The sequence below is a fragment of the Canis lupus genome, chromosome 2 (genome assembly GCF_003254725.2).
Source record: "Canis lupus dingo isolate Sandy chromosome 2, ASM325472v2, whole genome shotgun sequence".
Lineage (NCBI taxonomy): Eukaryota > Metazoa > Chordata > Mammalia > Carnivora > Canidae > Canis > Canis lupus.
In genome coordinates, this window is record NC_064244.1 from 75,679,853 (window position 1) to 75,700,873 (window position 21,021).

General features: G+C 37.5%; 1 protein-coding gene across 5 annotated transcripts in view; it reads right to left on the minus strand.

Moving 5' to 3' along the window:
* Positions 1-2,484: 2,484 nt before the first annotated feature.
* CDC42 (cell division cycle 42) overlaps positions 2,485-21,021 on the minus strand; it is a 47,521-nt gene continuing 28,984 nt past the window's right edge. For 3 of the 5 annotated variants that reach the window (XM_025447180.3, XM_049106020.1, XM_035713117.2), the window contains 5 exons: positions 20,482-20,636; positions 18,091-18,163; positions 9,224-9,333; positions 8,906-9,103; positions 2,485-4,014 (listed from right to left, as the gene is read on the minus strand). In XM_025447180.3, coding sequence (XP_025302965.1) covers positions 3,925-4,014; positions 8,906-9,103; positions 9,224-9,333; positions 18,091-18,163; positions 20,482-20,586 — 576 coding nt within the window. In that variant the 5' untranslated portion in view covers positions 20,587-20,636 and the 3' untranslated portion in view covers positions 2,485-3,924. Of the gene's footprint in view, positions 4,015-5,299; positions 5,485-8,905; positions 9,104-9,223; positions 9,334-18,090; positions 18,164-20,481; positions 20,637-21,021 lie in introns of those variants that run through there. The other 2 variants (XM_025447181.3, XM_049106024.1) reach the window with 1 other exon arrangement.

Consider the following 21,021-nt stretch of genomic DNA (forward strand, 5'->3'; position numbering starts at 1 on the left):
GTCATGACCCTAACAGGAAGAGCTCAGCCCCTCCTGAAAGATAACGAAGTTGCCACTTCCTGGTGAAATGCTGTCCCTTATCCACCGGTTATACACCAAATCTCTAACAGAGGTTAGCCATACCCAGCAGCACTAAGTTGCGATCCTCCTCAAGAAGCAGGGTCCTTGTGTACCAGTTTCTTAGCACTGAGTATCCAAAAAGCTACCAATAATATCAAAATGGGAGGAGAAAAAAAGAAAATATTACAAAACTAACAATGAAGGAAAAAAATACCATTATTTTTATCCATTCTATGAAGACAGCAATTAGAAGACACCACGGGGGTTAATGACAGCTTTTCAAAACAAACAAAAAACAAAAACAAAAAAATAGTAAAAATACTACTAAATTAACTACAAATTTTAAGAGATATTCTGACAATGTGAAGATTGAGGATATATATAACTCAGAATGAAGGAAATACTACAATTGGTGTTTTCATACCATCATCCTCCCTTCCCCTTGGAATATGCTCCCCTATTGGCATAAAATCCAGCCCTAAGGGTACAACTTTAACAAACTACAGAACCTATTTCTAAAAGCTTCAATAAAACAGATATTTTAGAAAACCAGAGATGTATTAGTGTCATATTAGCCTAAATGTTGTACGTTTTGCCACAAGCTAAGTCTGCTAAGGGTTGTTTTTATTTTTTTTTTTATTTTTTTTAAGTTTTTTTATTTATTTATGATAGTCACAGAGAGAGAGAGGCAGAGACACAGGCAGAGGGAGAAGCAGGCTCCATGCACCGGGAGCCCGATGTGGGATTCAATCCCGGGTCTCCAGGATCGCGCCCTGGGCCAAAGGCAGGCGCCAAACCGCTGCGCCACCCAGGGATCCCTAAGGGTTGTTTTTAAAGAACACTTTTCCAACCTCTAGATCACACTCCCTGAGCAGTATCAGTTCACTAAGCCAAGATGACAAACAAGTTTAAGTCAAATAGAAAACAGTATTAAAAAAAAAAAAAAAAACCACAGTATCAGCTTCATCCATTTGTCACCCATGTGCTTCTGATTATGTGAAAGTCAAATTAAAAATATTTAATTAGGGGTGCCTGGGTGGCTCAGTTGGTTAAGCATCTGACTTTTGATTTCAGCTCAAGTCATGATCTCAGTGTCAGGAAATTGAGCCCCATGTTGGGCTCCATGCTCAGCATGGAGTCCGTTTGAGAATCTCTCTCTCTCCTTCTGCCCCTCCCCTGGCTCATGTTCTATAAATTATCAGATAAATAGGTAAGATCTTTATAAGAAAATATTTAATTAGAAAATGATGTTAGCTTCAATCAGTCCCCTTCTCTTTGTTGTTGTTCTGATGTATGATTTCATTGACCCAATCATGTGACCTGCTTTATTTCATTCATTCTTAAAATCATGTACCATCTAATGACTATTTTTAGAGCCATCTCTCATGTGTCAAACACTAATAATCTAGGCCAGGGATAGAGCAATAATCAGGATGGACCTATGTGCCACTGTACTAAGAACCAGGGATATATGGTCCCTGCTCTCTAGGATCTCAGAGCACAACCCTATACCTCTCCCTAGCACGGTCAACAAAGAATAAGTAAGAAACACTGGTTAAAATCAGTAAAACTTAAATCTGCCTCTTTCTCAACCCTTCCCAACCAAGCTACCTAGTTAGCTCCAGCACACCATGGAATCAAGCCAAATATGGTTCCACCTAGAAAACCACCAAAGTGATGGCAGCCTGGGTGGTTCAGTGGTTTAGCACCACCTTCAGCCCAGGGCCTGATCCTGGAGACCTGGGACCAAGTCCCATGTCGGGCTCCCTGCATGGAGCCTGCTTCTCCCTCTGCCTGTGTCTTTGCCTTCTCTCTTTCTCTCTCTCATAAATAAAATCTTTAGAAAAAAAGAAAACCACCAAAATGAGGTTATGTTACACCAAAGCTCTTAGTTTTCTAAGACTCTCCTACAGATCAGTATAATGCCCTGAAGGTAGATGAATCATTCCTGTCACCTAAAGAAAATGTATCCCATATTCAGATTCACAACACAGAATCTGGAATCTGATGGAAACATCTGAGTAACAACCTAGGACTAATGGTTCTCCAACTAGGATGTGTTACAGAAATACATGGAAAACTTTTAAATACCCATTGCTCAAGCTGTACTCCAGTTAGTAACAAAATCTGAAAAGCACTGATACAGAAAACTGGCTGCTCTCCAACTAACCAATGGATGAGAGAGGTGTGCTGGTATTCCCGCCAAACTTAGGGGAGAAGACACAAACCTGAACATACAGAGGGAAAACCATCACCTCAAACTGAGGCCAGAAAGGAAATCAGTACATTAAAAAAAAAAAAAAAAAAAAAAAAGTTTAAGATCTTATCCCAAAATTTGTTAGAAATTGAGGTTACTAAGAGTCAAGTTCCCACTCCTAAGTATCTAAAAACAGGCGGAGGGAAAAGAACAACCCCCAGGCTGGCTTGTGAAGGGTTTTTTGTTTGTTTAATACATCTGAAAAGAATGCATATACAAAGAATTGAGACATGAGAAAGCATTGGTTCAACACTAATGAATCTACAAGAATTAGGATTTGGGGAAGGGGGAGAAGATTACCTAAATATTTTTAAAAATTGGAAACTGCGACCAAAATAAGTGGATAATATCCCTATTAACACTTATGAAGAGTCTTCATAAGACTCCATGATTTTATTAAACTAGAGAGCCTTAACTAGCTACTCTAGGGTTCCTCATATGCAAAACAGAAATAAGGGGATTCCCCTGACTGGTCCCCATGTTGTTAAATGTTCTCCCCACCCCCACCCCCACCCCCAGCTTCTTCATGAAGCAGGTCTCCATCCTCCCAACTTAAAAGAGGATGTGCATCATTCCCCTAGACATCTGTCTCCTAGCGCCACCTCTCACATTTCTTCGATTCACCAGGTCTTCAGTTGTGTTCTAGGAACACTGTTATCATACACTATTAAGCTGGACATCTATGCTAAGCATATAAGACAATGACTGACAGGGAAAAAAATGTTTTTTAATTACGTACTCAATCCATTTGGTGTATTTCAAAAGGTGCAATACTTTTCTTCATTTATCAGTGAAAGAAGTTAGAAATTAACTTCAAAAAAAATTCAGTAAATGGCAAACAAATTTCCTTGAAAGTCACAGTCACATATATAGTGCATCCTAGAAAAGAGGAGGGGCAAGACAGGTTCCACCCACTTTCATGAGTTTCATCAAATACTGGACCTACTCAAGGGTGGAGAGAAAAGGCAACTTTCAAAAAGGAGTATGTTATTAAATGAGGCATTTACTATACTCCTTCCTAAGAGCACCAGGTGGGGAACAAGTTTTCTAAACTAGATCTAGGAAGTGGAATGTGGAATCAATCCGTCCTCCTCCCCTTAAGGGCTGTCCAATGGTTAATGAATTTAAAAAACATGACTAAATAAAAACAAACCCCACACACACTCCCCGCACCACCACCCCACCCCACCCCCGCAAAAAAAAACAAAAAAAAAAAAACAAAAACAAAAACTAAATGTCCCAGATCATTCTCCAGAGTGGATGGAGCCCGGGAGCAGCTTCAACAACCCAAATTAGTCTGTTACAGAGTCATCACAAGCATGCCTTGCTTTTAAACAAAAAAAAAATTTTTTTTTTGAAACGACAGAACAAAAACTAGTACTAATCACTTTTCTGACGATACACAATTACTCAAATTAACTAGTACTGAGAGGGGTAAGGGGACCATACCTATATGGGCCTTGTCTCACACGAGTGCATGTGGGTAGGTGCAGGGCATTTGTCATTATTGCAAAAACGAATTTTAATCTTTAATCTTTAGTTTGATTTAACATTGCTTTTAGTACGATGCTGACACCAGTTGTGCAGAAAGGGCTCTGGAGAGATGTTCATAGCAGCACACACCTGCGGCTCTTCTTCGGTTCTGGAGGCTCCAGGGCAGCCAATATTGCTTCGTCAAATACATTCTTTAGGCCTTTCTGAAAAGGGGTAGAGAGAAAAAAATGGGCAGTCTGATTTTCAGTATCAAATTAAAACATTCAAACCCCCAAGAGTCGGCAAAGAACAAAACGTTAAAAACAACTCTGAATCTCAACACAATCATCCCATTTCATTAAGTTTTGTCCAGGCAGGACAACTGGAAGGATCCAGCAATTCAGGAGCAGAGGACTGGATATTCATGAATGAGACAGTGGTCCTTTGAGAAAGCTTTTTGCAGACCAATGTATGTCACAAGAAGCAAACAAGCCACATGTGTCATTTGCTCATTCAATATGAGTTGTATAATATGCTGCTGAAACATTTTACATAAAAACAAGTGAAGCAGCTCTGCATTCCAATGAAACAGCGGAGTATGGAACAGGACCAAGAGGGCCGGCAGTGGGCAGCAGCATCCTTGTTACATGGAAGGCGCAGGCAAGGATGGAGAGAGCGGCTACCGCAGCTGCATCAAAGACCTTCACTCTGAACTCCCTGCATCCCACCAATCAGACAGAGCCAGGGGGCTCAAGGAAGCAAAATGTGGGCACCTGATACATATGTAAAACTAGAACCAGTCAGTGCAACAAGAATAAAGCTTCATCAGGCATTTATACAAACAATTGTATATTTTTAATTTCAAAATTTGAAGGTAACCACAATTTTATGTTTCCCTCAGAACAATAAAATCAGAAGCAGGAAAATATAAAGGTGGCAGCTTTACATCTCAACATTAACAAACCTTAAGTCAACTGTTAAAATGGATGCTATTCTTAAAAGATAGTGTAACAAATGATTTCATAAAGCAGTAGCAGATACATTGATACCTTTCCCACCCCAGACTGACAAATACTCCACTAAAGCACAGACAGCCAAAGCAATAGCAACACAAAGTTTCACTGCACAAAGGAAAACCAGAGAAGAATCCTCCCTTCCCCATTACACTCTACTAGCAGGTCACCCTTTTTCCATAAAGTTTGTCATGCAATTACAATTACAATTGATCATAAGAGTAAAATGATGTTTGTGTTACCTTCTCCATCTAGAGCTAAGAAGTGTTAGAACTCTTATTTTTTCCAAGAGAACATTCTTAATGCCACACCAAGTTCCCTTTTAAAATAGTAATCCAAACCAAAAGCTCTAAGCATCAGGCAACTCAAGAAGCAGAAAGTTAAACAAGTCCAACTTGACTACTGATCACAAAAAATATTCTATAAGATATTGCATTCTTGATCAAAAACTAATACAGAGGTTGCTCTTAGGTGGTGAGTAAAAAGACGCAGAGGCTTTCAAACAGGACGGTTTTATTCCTTTGTTTTTAAATGCTCTTTCTACAGTAGTGGGACAGGAAGCAGCAGCAAAGAGGGGAAGGAGAAAACAGTTTAGAATATACAGCACTTCCTTTTGGGTTGAGTTTCCGGAGGCTCGAGGGCAGCTAGGATAGCCTCATCAAACACATTCTTCAGACCTCTCTACAAGACAGAGGGGAGGAGAGAGAATAGCAGCCAGGTTAGAGGATTAGAAAGACTAGCAGATACAATAGCAGTCCGGATTAAATGGGCTGAATTCACAGAAGCAATGTGCCTTCAGAAAAATAACTGCCAGAAAGCGAGATCTTAAGCCCATTATCAGGACAGTAGATAACTGAACAGAAACTTCTTACATAAAAAAGGTTAACTGAGCAAGAAAGCAATTTTTATGAAAGTGCTATAAAAACAACATTTTAATGAAAATGCCAGGAGGAAAAAATAGATATGTAAGCGAAAGATAAATCAAGTAAGCCTTGTAGAACTCCCCAGTATTTCCAGTGAGAAGAATGGCACACACATTCTGGAACTAATTCAATTACAATTTCAGGCTTCTGTGAATTCAGCCCCTGAATAACTGAAGGACACAAATAGCAGACTAACAGGCATGCCACATGTTTCTAGATTCAATGACATAACTGGATGGGATTAATCAAGATTTAGAGTAAATCCGTTTCCCAGAACAAAATGGTGCAGATATTTACAAAGAGTGTTAATTGTTCAACAGTACCACCTAAGAGAAGTTTAAGGAACAGACTCTAGAAACAGCATACACTTCAGTTATTCAGTAATGTTATTAGAGCAAGTAACCACCACCCAAGTCATAAGAAAACAAAGAATGGGGTCCTAGAATGAGTTTTAGCAAGCAGTCCAATGCTTTAAGATGTCCGCATGGATATCAGAGCATAAAGCATGGAGTGAAAACAAAGAATATTCTCGAATCTACAGGGATTAAGATGCAGAAACACACTTACACCTCAGGCAGAACTCCAACGTGACAGTGTGACTCAGTAGCACTGGTACCTTGGGCCCAGGTCTATAGACTCATTTAAACTCACCTAAATCTGAAGCCACAGGTTTACCACCCAAAGAGGTTTCGTGTGTTCTTTAAGTCAATTTGATCAGTTTGGTAAAAATTTCCCAAAAGTCCCAGAATACCACTCCAGTAACAAGTACCAGCCCCAGACAATCCCAGGTATTCCCACGCCCACCCTAGGCATCCCAGAGGACTGGCACCTATATATCCCATGAGGTACAAAATAAATGAGAAATAACATTAAGTACTTAACAGAAGCAAAGAGGTTAAAAAGTTTTCTTCTATGTCTTTTACAAAGTAAAAATGCTAAACAAAAGTTCCTATGGAATTCTTTCTACACATCTCAGAGCAAACTCTGGTAGTCAAATATAAAAGGAAAAGAAGGGGATCCCTGGGTGGCGCAGCAGTTTGGCGCCTGCCTTTGGCCCAGGGCGCGATCCTGGAGACCCGGGATCGAATCCCACATCGGGCTCCCGGTGCATGGAGCCTGCTTCTCCCTCTGCCTGTGTCTCTGCCTCTCTCTCTCTCTCTCTCTCTCTCTCTCTCTCTCTCTCTGTGACTATCATAAATAAAAATAAAAAATAAAAAAAATAAAAATAAAAATAAAAGGAAAAGAGGAGGGTGGAAAGGGAAATTCCTTTTATAAGGTGGAAGAAAAAAAAAGGACAACCATGTGAAACTAGGGCACCCCTTCATAAAAAGCAAGTCCCTTTCTTGCTTATTGACAAAGATAGCTACTGCTCTACAAAAGAAAACTAATCTTTGCTTTACCCACACTATCTGATCATATGAAGAATCCAGTTTTAGAGGAACCAACAAGATAATCTGAAGTCCTAAAAATTCTATCTCCCAAATAAATACAACCAAACACCCCATTTTCTATCTTCTGACTTCTCCAAATGCCAAAATCTGGCTTAAAATAAATAAATAAATAAATAAATAAATAAATAAATAAATAAATAAATAAATAAAATAAATAAATAAATAAATAAATAAAGTTGCTAAATCTGTTCAATTTCCTACTGTCTGCAAAGTGACTTACTGTATAAACCTGTTCATACTGTAAGAAAATCTTAAATGGAAGCATCCAGTTCTTTAAATAAACTTCACCAGTGACCTAGAACTGGGTTCACATGGTCTATTTGCCTCCATTTCCCCCAAAAGCAACCCATATTTAGAGAACAAGGGTATGCAACGGATGCATATAGTTATAATCTGACACACGTTTCACATACATCCTTCCCCAACACACACATGCACACACACAAACACCCCTCTCACAGTTTTCTGTATCAAAACAGAAACATTGGGCTTTTTTTTTTTTTTTCTAAATCTCAGTGCTATGGATATAAATCTTCTGAACTTTAAAAAATCTTTTACAATAGAACTGAACTGCCAAGGAAAGTTGGGTTTGGGAGAATGACTTTAGACCTGGAAGTAATCCTGTGGAATATCCAGCTAAGCATAAAAATTTTATCTTCAAATATCCAACCTAGCACTGAATTGGAGATTATTAAATTATGTCTAGGCCATACATACTAAACACCTAGTACATGCATAATAGGTAATTATATATGCTATTTGCCTTAGTATACATATAATCAATCAGTATACATGTTTTTTAAAAAACTTAATAAAAAGAGCCTATTACCTAAAAAAAAAGTAAGCACGATAAATCAAAGTGGATTTAATGTAATTTTAAGAAACCTCTTCAGCCCTGCCCTATTTTAATTAGACATATTTGCTCAATGTTCAAACCTCAAAAGCACCAGTACCAATAGAATAAAATAGTTCTGTGCTATTTCCATTTTTTCCTTTGTCCCCAAAACAGTACTCCAAGGGGAAAATTGGTCAGTAAAACCATGAGGGTGGAAAAGATGAAACCACAGGTCAGTTACAGGTCCCTCTAAATATTCTAACACTGCCCCCTATCCTCAGAATCTGATGTTTCCCATTAAACTAGAGGAGCTCCAATTAAATTATTCAGAAAGGGACAAAAGGATAGAAAGGATCATATGATGAAGGAATGTCTCTAAACACACAGGAACTGACATCCTTTTATAAAGCATGCTTAAGAAATAGCCAAAGCAGCTTTCTCTGACATCAAAGTCTCAATTACAACTAATTCCCTATGTCAGCTGAATTACCCCAGAAACTGTAGCATTAGCAGTCAAAATTGACAAGAAAAGATCAGATACATTTAGCTAAAAATTTAAGTGTCGGGGGGGGGGGGGGATCATCCACATACTTTCTTGTAAATTAGTGCTAATCTAGAACTTTCCCATAAATTTTTTTTAACACAATCCCTGACCACGACAAATGAGTCAGTACATTACGGGAGCTCACCAACTAAGAGTTTTATTCAGACTAATAATTTTCTCCATAAACAAAAAACTTTTAGGAAAAGAATATATACCATGAAGCTGGTCCTAAGTCTTCCTAGGCAGCTTTCTTGAGCACTGCAGACCACTGTTAAAAATAACCCCCGAATCCTAATACTCTTAAGAAACTACCCAACTGGAAATAAACATGGGGTTACACAGTCCTCACCTGTGTGAGTGCAGAACACTCCACATACTTGACCGCCTTCAGGTCACGGGCCAGCTTTTCAGCAGTCTCTGGAGTGATAGGCTTCTGTTTGTTCTTGGCAAGTTTCTCGATAGTAGAGGGGTCATCTCGGAGATCAATTTGGGTCCCAACAAGCAAGAAAGGAGTCTTTGGACAGTGGTGAGTTATCTCAGGCACCCACTAGAGAAAAAGTATTTTAAAAATACACCTGCATTAATTCACAAGACTCTAAGGCTTTTCACAACTCAGTAGAAGTTCTATGACCACCTTTTTCAGGGCAAGGGTATCTGACCAACTCACCTTTTCCTTCACATTTTCAAATGAGGATGGAGAGACCACTGAAAAACAGACTAGAAATACATCTGTTTGTGGATAACTCAGCGGTCGTAATCTGTCATAATCCTCTTGCCCTGGGGGGAAAAAATTGGAGAAGTCAGAAACTGAATCTTGGTGTCCTCACAGCATCAAAACCATGAGTCAGTCAACAGACTAAGCATATGGCTAAGAGCACAATGACCATTACTGAGAAAGCAACTTAACTGATCTAATAAAATGTATGGCTTTTGTAATATAATAGTACTCAATGAACATTCTTACTCAGCTAGTTCTATTTAATATTTCAATCCCTGAAAATAGCAATGAATCATTATACATTAGTTGTTTATTACCAATTTGTGTAGTTTTCAATCTTTGCGTCCATCAGCAACACAACAATAATGTAATAAAAATAAGCTGTTGCTACAGAAATAGTTAAATCAATCCTACTCAGATCTGGTTAAGAAATAATAAAAGGGGGATGCCTGGGTGGCTCAGCGGTTGAGCATCTGCCCTCACACCCAGGGCGTGATCCTGGAGTCCTGGATTGAGTCCTACATTAGGCTCCCTCCATGGAACCTGCTTCTCTCTCTGCCTGTGTCTCTGAGGCCTCTCTCTCTCATGAATAAATAAAATCTTAAAAAAAAAAAAAGAAAGAAAAAGAAAGAAAGAAAAGAAAAGAAAAGAAAAGAACAAGAAATAATAAAAGGACTCTGAGATCATGACCTGAGCTGAAGACAGATGCTTAACCAACTGAGCCACCCAGGCACCCTACCATCTTATTTTTTTTGTTTGTTTGTTTTATAGGAACTTTTGTATATTGTCAAATGTGTCAGAGCTCCAGCCAGTGTCAGAGCTCCAGCTATTTAGATTGAGAGAATTAAGGAGTTTGGCTGATTTTGTTTTCTTTAAGTCGAGTCATTTCTTTTTAAATCTCTTTCAGGGATCCCTAGGTGGCGCAGCGGTTTGGCGCCTGCCTTTGGCCTAGGGCGCGATCCTGGAGACCCGGGATCGAATCCCACGTCGGGCTCCCGGTGCATGGAGCCTGCTTCTCCCTCTGCCTGTGTCTCTGCCTCTCTCTCTCTCTGTGACTATCATAAATAAATAAAAATTAAAAATAAATAAATAAATAAATAAATAAATAAATAAATAAATAAATAAAATAAATAAAATAAATCTCTTTCATGTCTGTAATTACACAATTTAAGAAGTGAAAGTTACACTTCTAAGTGCTTATCTTTAAAGTCTTTGACTGGGGATCCCTGGGTGGCGCAGCGGTTTAGCGCCTGCCTTTGGCCCAGGGCGCGATCCTGGAGACCCAGGATCGAATCCCACGTCGGGCTCCCGTTGCATGGAGCCTGCTTCTCCCTCTGCCTGTGTCTCTGCCTCTCTCTCTCTCTGTGACTATCATAAGTAAATAAATAAAAATTTAAAAAAAAAAAAAAAAAAAAAAAAAAAAAAAATAAAGTCTTTGACTGTGACCCTAGCATACTGTTAGAGTAAGCATGCAATCAGTACTAGAGGAGCTGATGATGATTTTATTTTTTTATAACCTCCTCTTTCCCTTTTCATTTAACCTTTATTTTAATCTCTGTATTGTCCTAAAGATAGATACCTTTATTTATTTACACCATTCACAATGTATTGCTTATTCAAGTGGCAATAACAAGTAATATCTTTAATTGTCATGTTCTGATAGTGACCCTAACTTCTTGTATTCTCTTTCAATGCTGGGGAAAAAAAATTCACTAGCCTACCAAGTATTTAACTCTCTTTATTTAACTCTCTTTTTTTGCCTCTTTAAAAATATTTTATTGTGGTAAAATATATATAATATAGAATTTATCATTAACCATTTTTAAGTGTACAGTCCAGTGGCATTAAGTACTTAACTATTCCTTTATTTTTTTTAAAGATTTTATTTATTTATTCATGAGAGAGACAGAGAGAGAGAGAGAGAGAGAGAGAGAGAGACATGCAGAGGGAGAAGCAAGCTTCCATGCAGGAAGCCCAACGTGGGACTCGACCCGGGTCTCCAGGATCACACCCCTGGCTGAAGGCGGGCGCTAAACCACTGGGCCACCAGGGCTGCCCTTAACTATTCACAGGATTACTATAGCTCATTTTTGAAAATGAAATGTTAAACCCTGTCCTGGCATCTCCTCTCCTCCTCTCATGATTATGGAAATGTATATAGATATTTTTAAAAAGTTTTTATCTGGAAATAATTTTCAAACCTACAGAAGAGTTGAGAGAATTGTACCAGGAGCTTCCATATACCCTTTAACCAGATTTACCAATTAGCATTTTGCCCTGTTTGCTCTATTATTCTCTTTCAATATAATACGCACATGAATTGTTTTTCCCTGAACTGTTTGAGAGTAAGTTATATACAGCATAGCCATTTAGTCTTGTATTTCCTAAGAATGTAAGTATGTATTTCCTGAGAACGGAGGCATTCTTGTGTAACAATTATAAACTTTCAGAAATTTAACTTTGATGTAGAATTTGATTCCAACATCTCTAATTCCAGCTTTGTCAGCTGAACCAAGTCCAGTGTTTTCTGCTTTCAGTACAGGATCATGTATAGCATTTACTTGTCATGTCTTTTTTTTAGTCTCTTATTTTGGATCAGTTCTTCAGCCTTTTTTGAAATGAATATATTTCAAAAAAATTAATCCTGGCCTAGACTAGAAAAGGCTTTATTTTTAATCATTCAGCCACTGCAATCAATCTGTGTAAGTGCACATTAAAAACAGATCCAACTCTATATTCCTGAGCACCACTAAGAGCATCTAAATGAGTGTCCAACGTGTTACATACAAGGAACTTTCTACTCAGATGGAAACAGAAAACAAACATAGCCATTCTTTTAGAATACTAGGTCAACAGAAGTATTGGTCAGTCCATTTATTTGTGATAAACTAGCCCTCAAAGCTATATATACCTTTCTTTTCCTCTCCCAAGGAAAAATAAAATCAGAAATGAAATTGTTCAATCAACAGAAAGTATGCTACCTTACCTCTACTTCTGCTTCAAGTGCTACATTTAAGGAAAAAGAATGAAGTTAAGGAAAAAGAAAAAGAATGGTTCCTTAAGATGAGCAAGATTCTTCACTATCCAAGCACAATTTATCCAGCTAAAATGTATCCTCTATGTATATCACAAATAGCTATTACTCAATAGAGGCAACGTCATCACTTAGCATCCTTTAAGGTACACAACATGATCAAGAAAATCTCACTCTACATGTAAGTCAGATTTTGACGACAGGTCTTATATTACACCTACTCTAACAGCACGCCAGCTCACTGCTTAACTTCCAACATTTGCCAAAAATCAGGGATATATCTCATGGGTTGCTGACCTTTCACTTGCTTAGAATCTATTTAAAACTGAAATTCAAGAGGAACAAGGTCAGCTTGAACTGAGGACTCTGGTCCAAATGAAAGTCTGAAAGAATCTCATGGTATAAAAAATAAGAATATATTGCTAAAAGCCACATTTTTAGAGAATTCCAGCAGGCACTATAAACACCAGAAGAAAGCAAATTAAACATTTCACAACAATTTACCACTAGAGATTCAAACCTAATCATTATGTTCTATAACCAATTGTTCAAAATTTAATGGCACTTAGTGATCCTGCTTCCTATGTGACCACCCCTGTCAGTGGTTATTAAATCTAGAGAGAGACCATTTAATGAGACCAGAGTATTCACACAGTTCTAAAGTTATCTTCTCACAAATTATTAATTATAAAAACTCTAAACAGGGACATGTGGGTGACTCAGTGGTTGAGTATCAGCCTTTGGCTCAAGTCATGATCCCCCATGTCCTGGGATCAAGTCCCCCAAAGGGCTTCCTGCAGGGAGCCTGCTTATCCCTCTGCCTATGTTTCTGCCTCTCTATATCTCTCATGAGTAAATAAATAAAATCTTTTTAAAAATAAATAAATAAAATTTTAAAAATAAAAATTCTAAACATACAGTAGAAAAACTGAATACCATAACCAAATGATCAAAATTATTTTACCAAAGAGTGATACCGTAAGATGGACATAACATTACTAATCCAGTATTCAAACCAAAAATGCATATTCTGGGGATCCCTGGGTGGCGCAGAGGTCTGGCGCCTGCCTTTGGCCCGAGGCACGATCCTGGAAACCCGGGATCGAATCCCACATCAGGCTCCCTGCACGATCCTGGAGACCCGGGATCGAATCCCACATCAGGCCCGGGGCACGATCCTGGAGACCCGGGATCGAATCCCACATCGGGCTCCCAAGCCTGCTTCTCCCTCTGCCTGTGTCTCTGCCTCTCTCTCTCTGTGTGACTATCATGAATAAATAAAATAAAATCTTTAAAAAAAAATGCATATTCTGAATCCGCTTGTAAGGAAATGGACAAACTCAAACTGAGAAACATTATATAAAATAACTGGCATGTTTCCTTAAAAAATGCCGATGGCTGTGAGGGGCTGAGGTTCCTTATTTATTTCTTCTTATTTAGTAAGATATTCTTAAGATATTCTTCTTATTTAGTAAGGATATTCTTATTTAGTATCCTTAAAGGATACTAAACTAAAGAGAGTAACCACTACATGTAATATAGGATACTAAATCAGAACATGTACCAGAAAAAACATTTGCTATGAGAGAATTATGTACTGACTGTAGATTAAAATTTTAAATGCTGTATATAATGTTAAAATTTCCTGCATTTAGTAAGTATACCGTTAGATAATATCCTTGCTCTTAAAAAATACATACACTGAAGCATTAAAAGCAAAAGGGCAGGATGTGTACAACTTACTCCTAAAAGGTTTAGAAACAAAAACAACATGCACACAGAGCGAGAGAAAGTCACGTTAAAAAGTGGTAAATCTGGTTAAGGAGTTCTTTGTACTGGCAACTATTCTGAAATTCTGAAAAGTCTGAAATTCAATCAGGATAAAAAGTGACAAAAAGGGGAGTGCCTGGGTGGCTCAGTTGGTTAAAGGTCTGACTCTTGACCTCAGTTCAGGTCTTGATCTCAGGGTTCTGAGTTCAAATCACACATTGGGCTCTATGCTGGGTGTGGAGCCTACTTGGGGAAAAAAAAAAAAAAAAGGTAGTAACAAAAAAGAATGTATGTCAAAATATAAAAACGTTTGACCAGAGAAAAGGTCTTAATATAAAATACCACAAACAGACCCCAAATTTTAACAGAAGAAACTAAACCATGGTGTGATCTGCCATACAACAAACTACTATGTCACCATGAAGACTGACATATAAGTACAACCTTGATAGACATCACCACATTATTTAAGAGAAAAAAGATGCTAAAGGGATTGGGGGGGGTGGATAGTAACAGCCCCTTTCCCTAAGGATAAATACAGTAAATGTATAGGAGGAGCTCTGTTTAGGACATACACTAAAATGTGGCAGTCTCTGAATACAGATGCTTTTTCATTTTCTTTTATCTATATTTTTATTATTTTCCCCTATAATAAGTAAAACCTGCATCTTTGTAATAAAGAGTAACATTTAAAAGTCTCACACAGAAAGGAACGGACAGTGGGGTGATTATGCAACATGGGAAAGAGTATGATAAACACATTAAGTAAAAAAAGCTAAATATAGAACAAAATACACAATAGAACAACATGTGAAGGAAAAAGAAAGAAGAAAATAACTATGGAGGGAACTCATGAACAAGAATATACCGTTATGATCACAGAGATAAATAAAAACCTCACAAGACAGAGCTCCATGTTCTTTTTTTTTTCCCTTTTAAGTAGGCTCTACCCCCAACCTAGGCTTGAACTCATGACCCTGAGATCAAAAGTTGTATGCTCTACCGACTGAGTCAGCCAGATGTCCCCCCATCTCTGATCTTAAATGGTATTAAATATAACTGTAAGAGTTGCAGCCAGCACCTCCCAAACTCCTTATACATCAGCCATCAGCTTTGTTTAGAAGTATGAAAAGTATAGTTCTCCCTTGTCAGTTTTTATTTCACACTAAAAAAAAAAAAAAAGAGAGAGAGAGAAAGAGAAAGAGAGAATGAGTTTTAGCCACAGGTGAGATAGGAAAAGCTATAAAAAAAATTCAGAACAAAATAACAAAAAGCAGATTAAACACAATCGAACAGTCTGAGGCCATCTCAGTGGGGATGAAAGCTTTAGCAGAAAGAAAACTAAGTTAATGGCATGACTTGAACTAAGGACAAGGGCTCTGAGATTAAGGCCTCTGCAGAAGTATACAAGTCTCCTCTTAAGTGTATCAAAGATAGAAACTCACGTGGATGCCTACTGCCCCAATTCTCCAATGCCTGTCAAAAAAAAAGTATCTCTGGCTTAGAGTGACCTCAAAAGCGAAGATGGAAACCCCCCAAATTGCCTGGGTTGGTAAAATCATTTCCTTAGTGAATGTTTTTAATCCCCAGAAAGATTCAGAATCTAATATAAAGATGAAAAAAATCAAATACTATTACTGTTAATTTTCAATTACATTTAGGAACAATCTATCCTTTCTAACACCCAGTGCCTATAATATTCAAAATAATCTGCTATATTAAGGAACATGACAAGTTTGTTCTGATTCCAATTTAAAATGTGTAACTGAGTAACTGATCTTAACCTTGAGATTTTTTTGTTGAAAAATGTTAAGAATTTTATAAAGGTTATAAATAACACTGTTTATGATAAATTAAAACATAAATACAGGAAATAATAAGCTATCAGGCTTACTGAGGCTATGTGTGTAAAAGTATGGGAATGTTCACTGTCAGACCAAGCAAACTGAATTGATTAAAACAGAAAACTGAATATATTAAATTTAAAAATGCAATTTAGGGACACCTGGGTGGCTCAGCGGTTGAGTGTCCACCTTTGTCTCAGGGCGTGATCCCGGAGTCCCAGGATCAAGTCCTGTATCAGGCTCCTTTCATGGAGCCTTGCTTCTGTCTCTGTGTCTCTCATGAATAAGTAAATAAAATATTAAAAAAAAAAAAAGAAAGAAAGAACTACTTTTATAAAAAAAATAAATAAAAACACAATTTAAAGTGCTGGAAAAAATTTAACACAGTTGTAAATGAGGCTGACTGGGACTAAAGTCTTGTCAATATAAGTTAATAAACCAATATTAATCAAAGGACACTTGGCCACCTTGAAAATGATTCATTAAAAGTGACTATTTTAGGGACACCTGGGTGGCTCAGTGGTTGAGCGCCTGCCTTTGGCTCAGGGCATGATCCCAGGGTCAGGGATCCAGTCTCATATCAGGCTCCTCGCAGGGAGCCTGTTTCTCTCTCTGCCTGTGTCTCTCATGAATAAATAATCTTTTTTTAAAAAGTGACTATTTTAATTAAAAAATGTATTGTTATACAACAAATTTAAAGGTTTACCCACTCCAAAACTACGTACTAAAGAGAAATAAAATATGTCCATACAAAAACTTGAATACAAATGTGCACAGCACCACTATTCACATAGCTTAAAACTGGAACCCAAATATCCATCAACTTGTAGATGGATAATCAAATTGTGCTATATTCACAGTATGGACTAGTACTCAGCAATTTTTTAAAAAAGTATTGATACATACAAATAGATGAATCTCAAAAACATGATGCTAAGTGAAAGAAATCAAGCACAAAAGACTCCATATTCCAGAATTTCATTTATATGAAATTCCAAAAAAGCAAAAAAAGCACAGTGACAGAAAGCACATCTGGGACTGCCTGAGGCCAAATCGAGAAGGGGCTCTTCAAGAGTTCAACGCAATGTTTTAGGGGACAGATCTTGATTATGGTGGAAATTACATGGCCATACAGTCAGTAAAATTAAACTGATTACTGATTTGAAATTCAAAACTAAAATTTTAAATTAATTTTTAACCCCGAGAGACAATAAATTATCTTTTTTCTGCGCATAGATTGCCTCCAAGGGCACACAAAAAAACACAGAAAAATCCCTCACCTATCTATCATGAGATGAAGTCATCATTTTATTTTTTCTATTTTCAAGTTTCCTCCAGTATACCATTACTCTTGTAATTTTTGATTCATAAATATTCTAAAGGTCTAAACCACCTTCAGGAAGCCACTGGTCTCTAAACTGAACTGCTTACTACTATCTCTCCATTTTACCCTCCCAACTAAATCTAGACAGTCCCTCCAAAGTGAGCAGTGTAAGATACTCCCTAAGAGCTATATGTCAGAAAGCAGACAAGGAGAGGCTAACTCATAAAAAGTGAAACACTTAGAATTCCTAAATACCAAACATTATCTTTCTGAAATTTTCCTTTGGCTAATTAAGCTGATAATTACAGAGACTGCAAAGAGAGAAGTCAGATATTAAGATGTATAGTCACTGTTAAAACAAAGAGGAATTGGGTACACTTAACGAAGAAAGCAATTTATTCCCTAAATTTCAAAAGTTGACCACAAATGTTCAACAATGTGAGCTAAATATTGGTTCACATCCAAAGTATTTTCAAGTGTAGTATAGAATAACAAGCTCTCTGTATAAGAAGCTATCTGTGCATATATTATACAGCCATAAATCCTAAGTAAACCTTCAAATTTCAAAGACTGATAATACAGCTTGCCTAATGTACTTTGTTCTTGCCCTACTTTATCTCCTTCCACACCATCCACCCAAGGAACTCCAAACTCCTATTGCAATGCCAGGACTGGGACTGCCTCTTGAGTCAAACATCAACCATCACACTATTCAATCCTGCCAATTATTAACAAAAGGCCAAGTAGTTTGCTAATATGCTAGCTTCCCAAAATGTCCACAAAAAAAGACAACCCGCAACTGTTAATAGTTATAGACTAAAAATAAAAGACATCAAGTTTTCACCTGCAGTATCAAAAAGTCCAAGGGTATATGGCTCTCCACCAATCATAACCGTGACTGCATAGTTGTCAAAAACCTAAAAACACAAAAATACAATACTGTTAGTATGCAAGGGGATGATCAAAATGAGATAGGGCAAATCTTAAGTAAAGGCAATATTCCTTTCCTAAGACTTAATCCTATCTTAGTCCATGTGGTTCTTATATAACCAACCTTCCCAACTAACCCCTGACATGAACTAAATGATTCTTGGAAAAAGTGACAGGGGACATATTCTGGGATGTCTACTCTACCCACAGTAAAGCCAGAGGTGTCACAGAAGCAAAATCCCCTAGCTATACAAAATGATCCTGTTCAAGTTTAAAGCTTTGAGACAGTAAGTTTATAGTTTACCTTAATGTTCAATCTGATTTCCAAGAAATTAATTCTTCACAGATCATTTCATTTTAACCTAGAGTTAAATAGTTAAATATCCTAGATCCATGATAATCTTTTTCCTTTCAGGGTTCAAGACAAGAAGTGCCTTATTGCAAAACAAGCCCATTAGAGAGAAATAAAGGTTCCTTCAAGGTCAAGAAAAGTGTCCAAGAAAAGGCTGGCAGGTTATTTGAGATTTCATGAATAAAACTTACGTTACTGGATAGAAACCACATGACCTAAGAGATCTTCTGTGACTAGATGCTTTTATTTTTGAACACTGTAAAACTCATGACAAACTCAGTATATACTAATATTGGTTGTGCTAAATTATTTGTGAAAATGGGAAGAAATGGTGTTAAATGGAAAAGACCCAACACTAATTCCTAGATTCCTCTGAATTGACAAATGAAAAGCAATCTCCCAACTAGAAGGATGTTATATTTTCAGATCAGCCCTGTTTTATCTAACTCTAACCTTCTGGTTCAGGCTTTAATGAATTGTTTAAATGTAAACAAGAGTGGAAGCAAGGGCATGGGGCAGGTGGTAGTTAAAGGAAAGTCAATTCTTGCTACCAAGAACAAGGAAAATTATAATGAATGTGGTTAAGTTCTCAACCACACATTATTTTAAGTCACATCTAACCCTCCTCCAGAGACCCACATACAAACACATGTATGAAATATCTACCAACCCGTCTTAAATAGAACACCTTGTGACCAAAGTCATAACACAGGCTTAGAAATCAGGTTTACAAGACAATAACTTTAATGGAAACTGAAATGCCAAAATTCCAATAGCTGCCCTCATGGTGAAACAAGATTCACGAATCTCTGAAAGTCCCCTAAAAGTCCCTCTCAATCTCAGAACTTCTTTCACTTACCTTGTCCCCAAATGGGCCAACCCAAAAATATGACTTTATATTGAATTATATCTTCAAATTCTCCCCCTCCAAGAAATCTAACCTTCCTTGTTCCTACAGCCTTGGCCTACCTCAATCACTTTACCTACTTTGAGATATTACAGATTGTCAATTCTAATTAAACATAACCACCAAACCCTTAACCTATACTCATCCTCTTATCAATGTTCATGTCTCTCAAGATTAACCTAAAGTATCCATTTTCTTCCTTTTTACTTCTAAACAACACTAACCCCATTTTAATTATATAGATGTTCTTCATAACCCCTAAAATAACTCACTTAACAGAGGTGGTCATTGCCAAGCCAGGCCAACCCTTAGCTCGGCCCTCATTACTGAAGGAACGTCTGTGTTTAACATAATTATACCACTGGGATGGGTCACCCAACCTGGGACAAACAGATCCCCAAATACATTCTTTCACAAGTGAGTGTTACTCTAAATAATTCTCCTCTCCCTCTTCATCATCTTTATTATTTCCATTTTCCCTCTACTCTTCTAAGGAGCTGATAAAAAGCGTTTGTGTGAGAGGATCCCCAGAGGCTTCTGTTAGTGTTCTCATAACAAAAACAGGTCTCTGCCTTAAAAACCAATTTGGAGCTCCATTACTGCTAAGACATCGGCTCCATGAGATTCTCTTCTATCCCCTAAGGAGAATAAATGAAGACAGACACTACTTTCTCTGAAGTTACAAGGTCCCAAAAAGCATCCCAGACCTCCAAGCTCTGATTACTCATTGGCCAAGTTACAAAAAAAAAAAAAAAAGTCACCTCATTCCAAGACATAGAGCATACTTCTCCAAACTGAGACCACCACTCTTTAGAATCTTGTCTATTGGAGTTTTGTCTCCCAGCACTTCTTGCATACCCTTGTGTCACCCCTTCTGACTCTTCACTGATTTTTCAGCCATTAATTTTAAAGTGTATATAATTTACCCATGAGAAGATCTTTAAAAACAGGACACAAAGGCAAACAACAAAGAAATTTCAGTACACACAGTTTTCAAGATATTCAAACAATATATTTCACTAACAGATGGAAGCCTTTATACTTACAGTCGGTACATACTCAGATGGAAATTTGTTTGTTGTGTAGGATATCAGGAGACATGTTTTACCAACGGCACCATCGCCCACAACAACGCACTTAATTGTCTGCATTGCTGAAACAGTTTTGTATCCACTTTAAATATATCAAATTCGATGATGACCTACAAAAAGATGAAAGATACCGGTTTCATTCGTAGTGATACGTGTATTTTTTTTCTTCTACTAGCAATAGATTCACTCACTCAGACCAAAAACAGAACTAGCACCCCAACTAAGAAAGAACCTAAAAAGAGAAATAGTGACTAGCTCAAAGTAACAATAAGAGTCAATTTTCTAAGTTTCTCATCTCTGATGGTTTCCAACATAAATGGTTTTCTTTTTAAAGTTCAAAATAGTGTAAAGAGGAGCATATTTATTTCTATAATGAAAGAGGAGGGGACACCTGGGTATCTCAGTCAGTTAAGTGTCTGACTTGATTCTGGCTCAGGTCATGATGTCAGAGTTGCAAGATCAAGCCCTGTGTCAAGCTCCATGCTGGATGTAGAG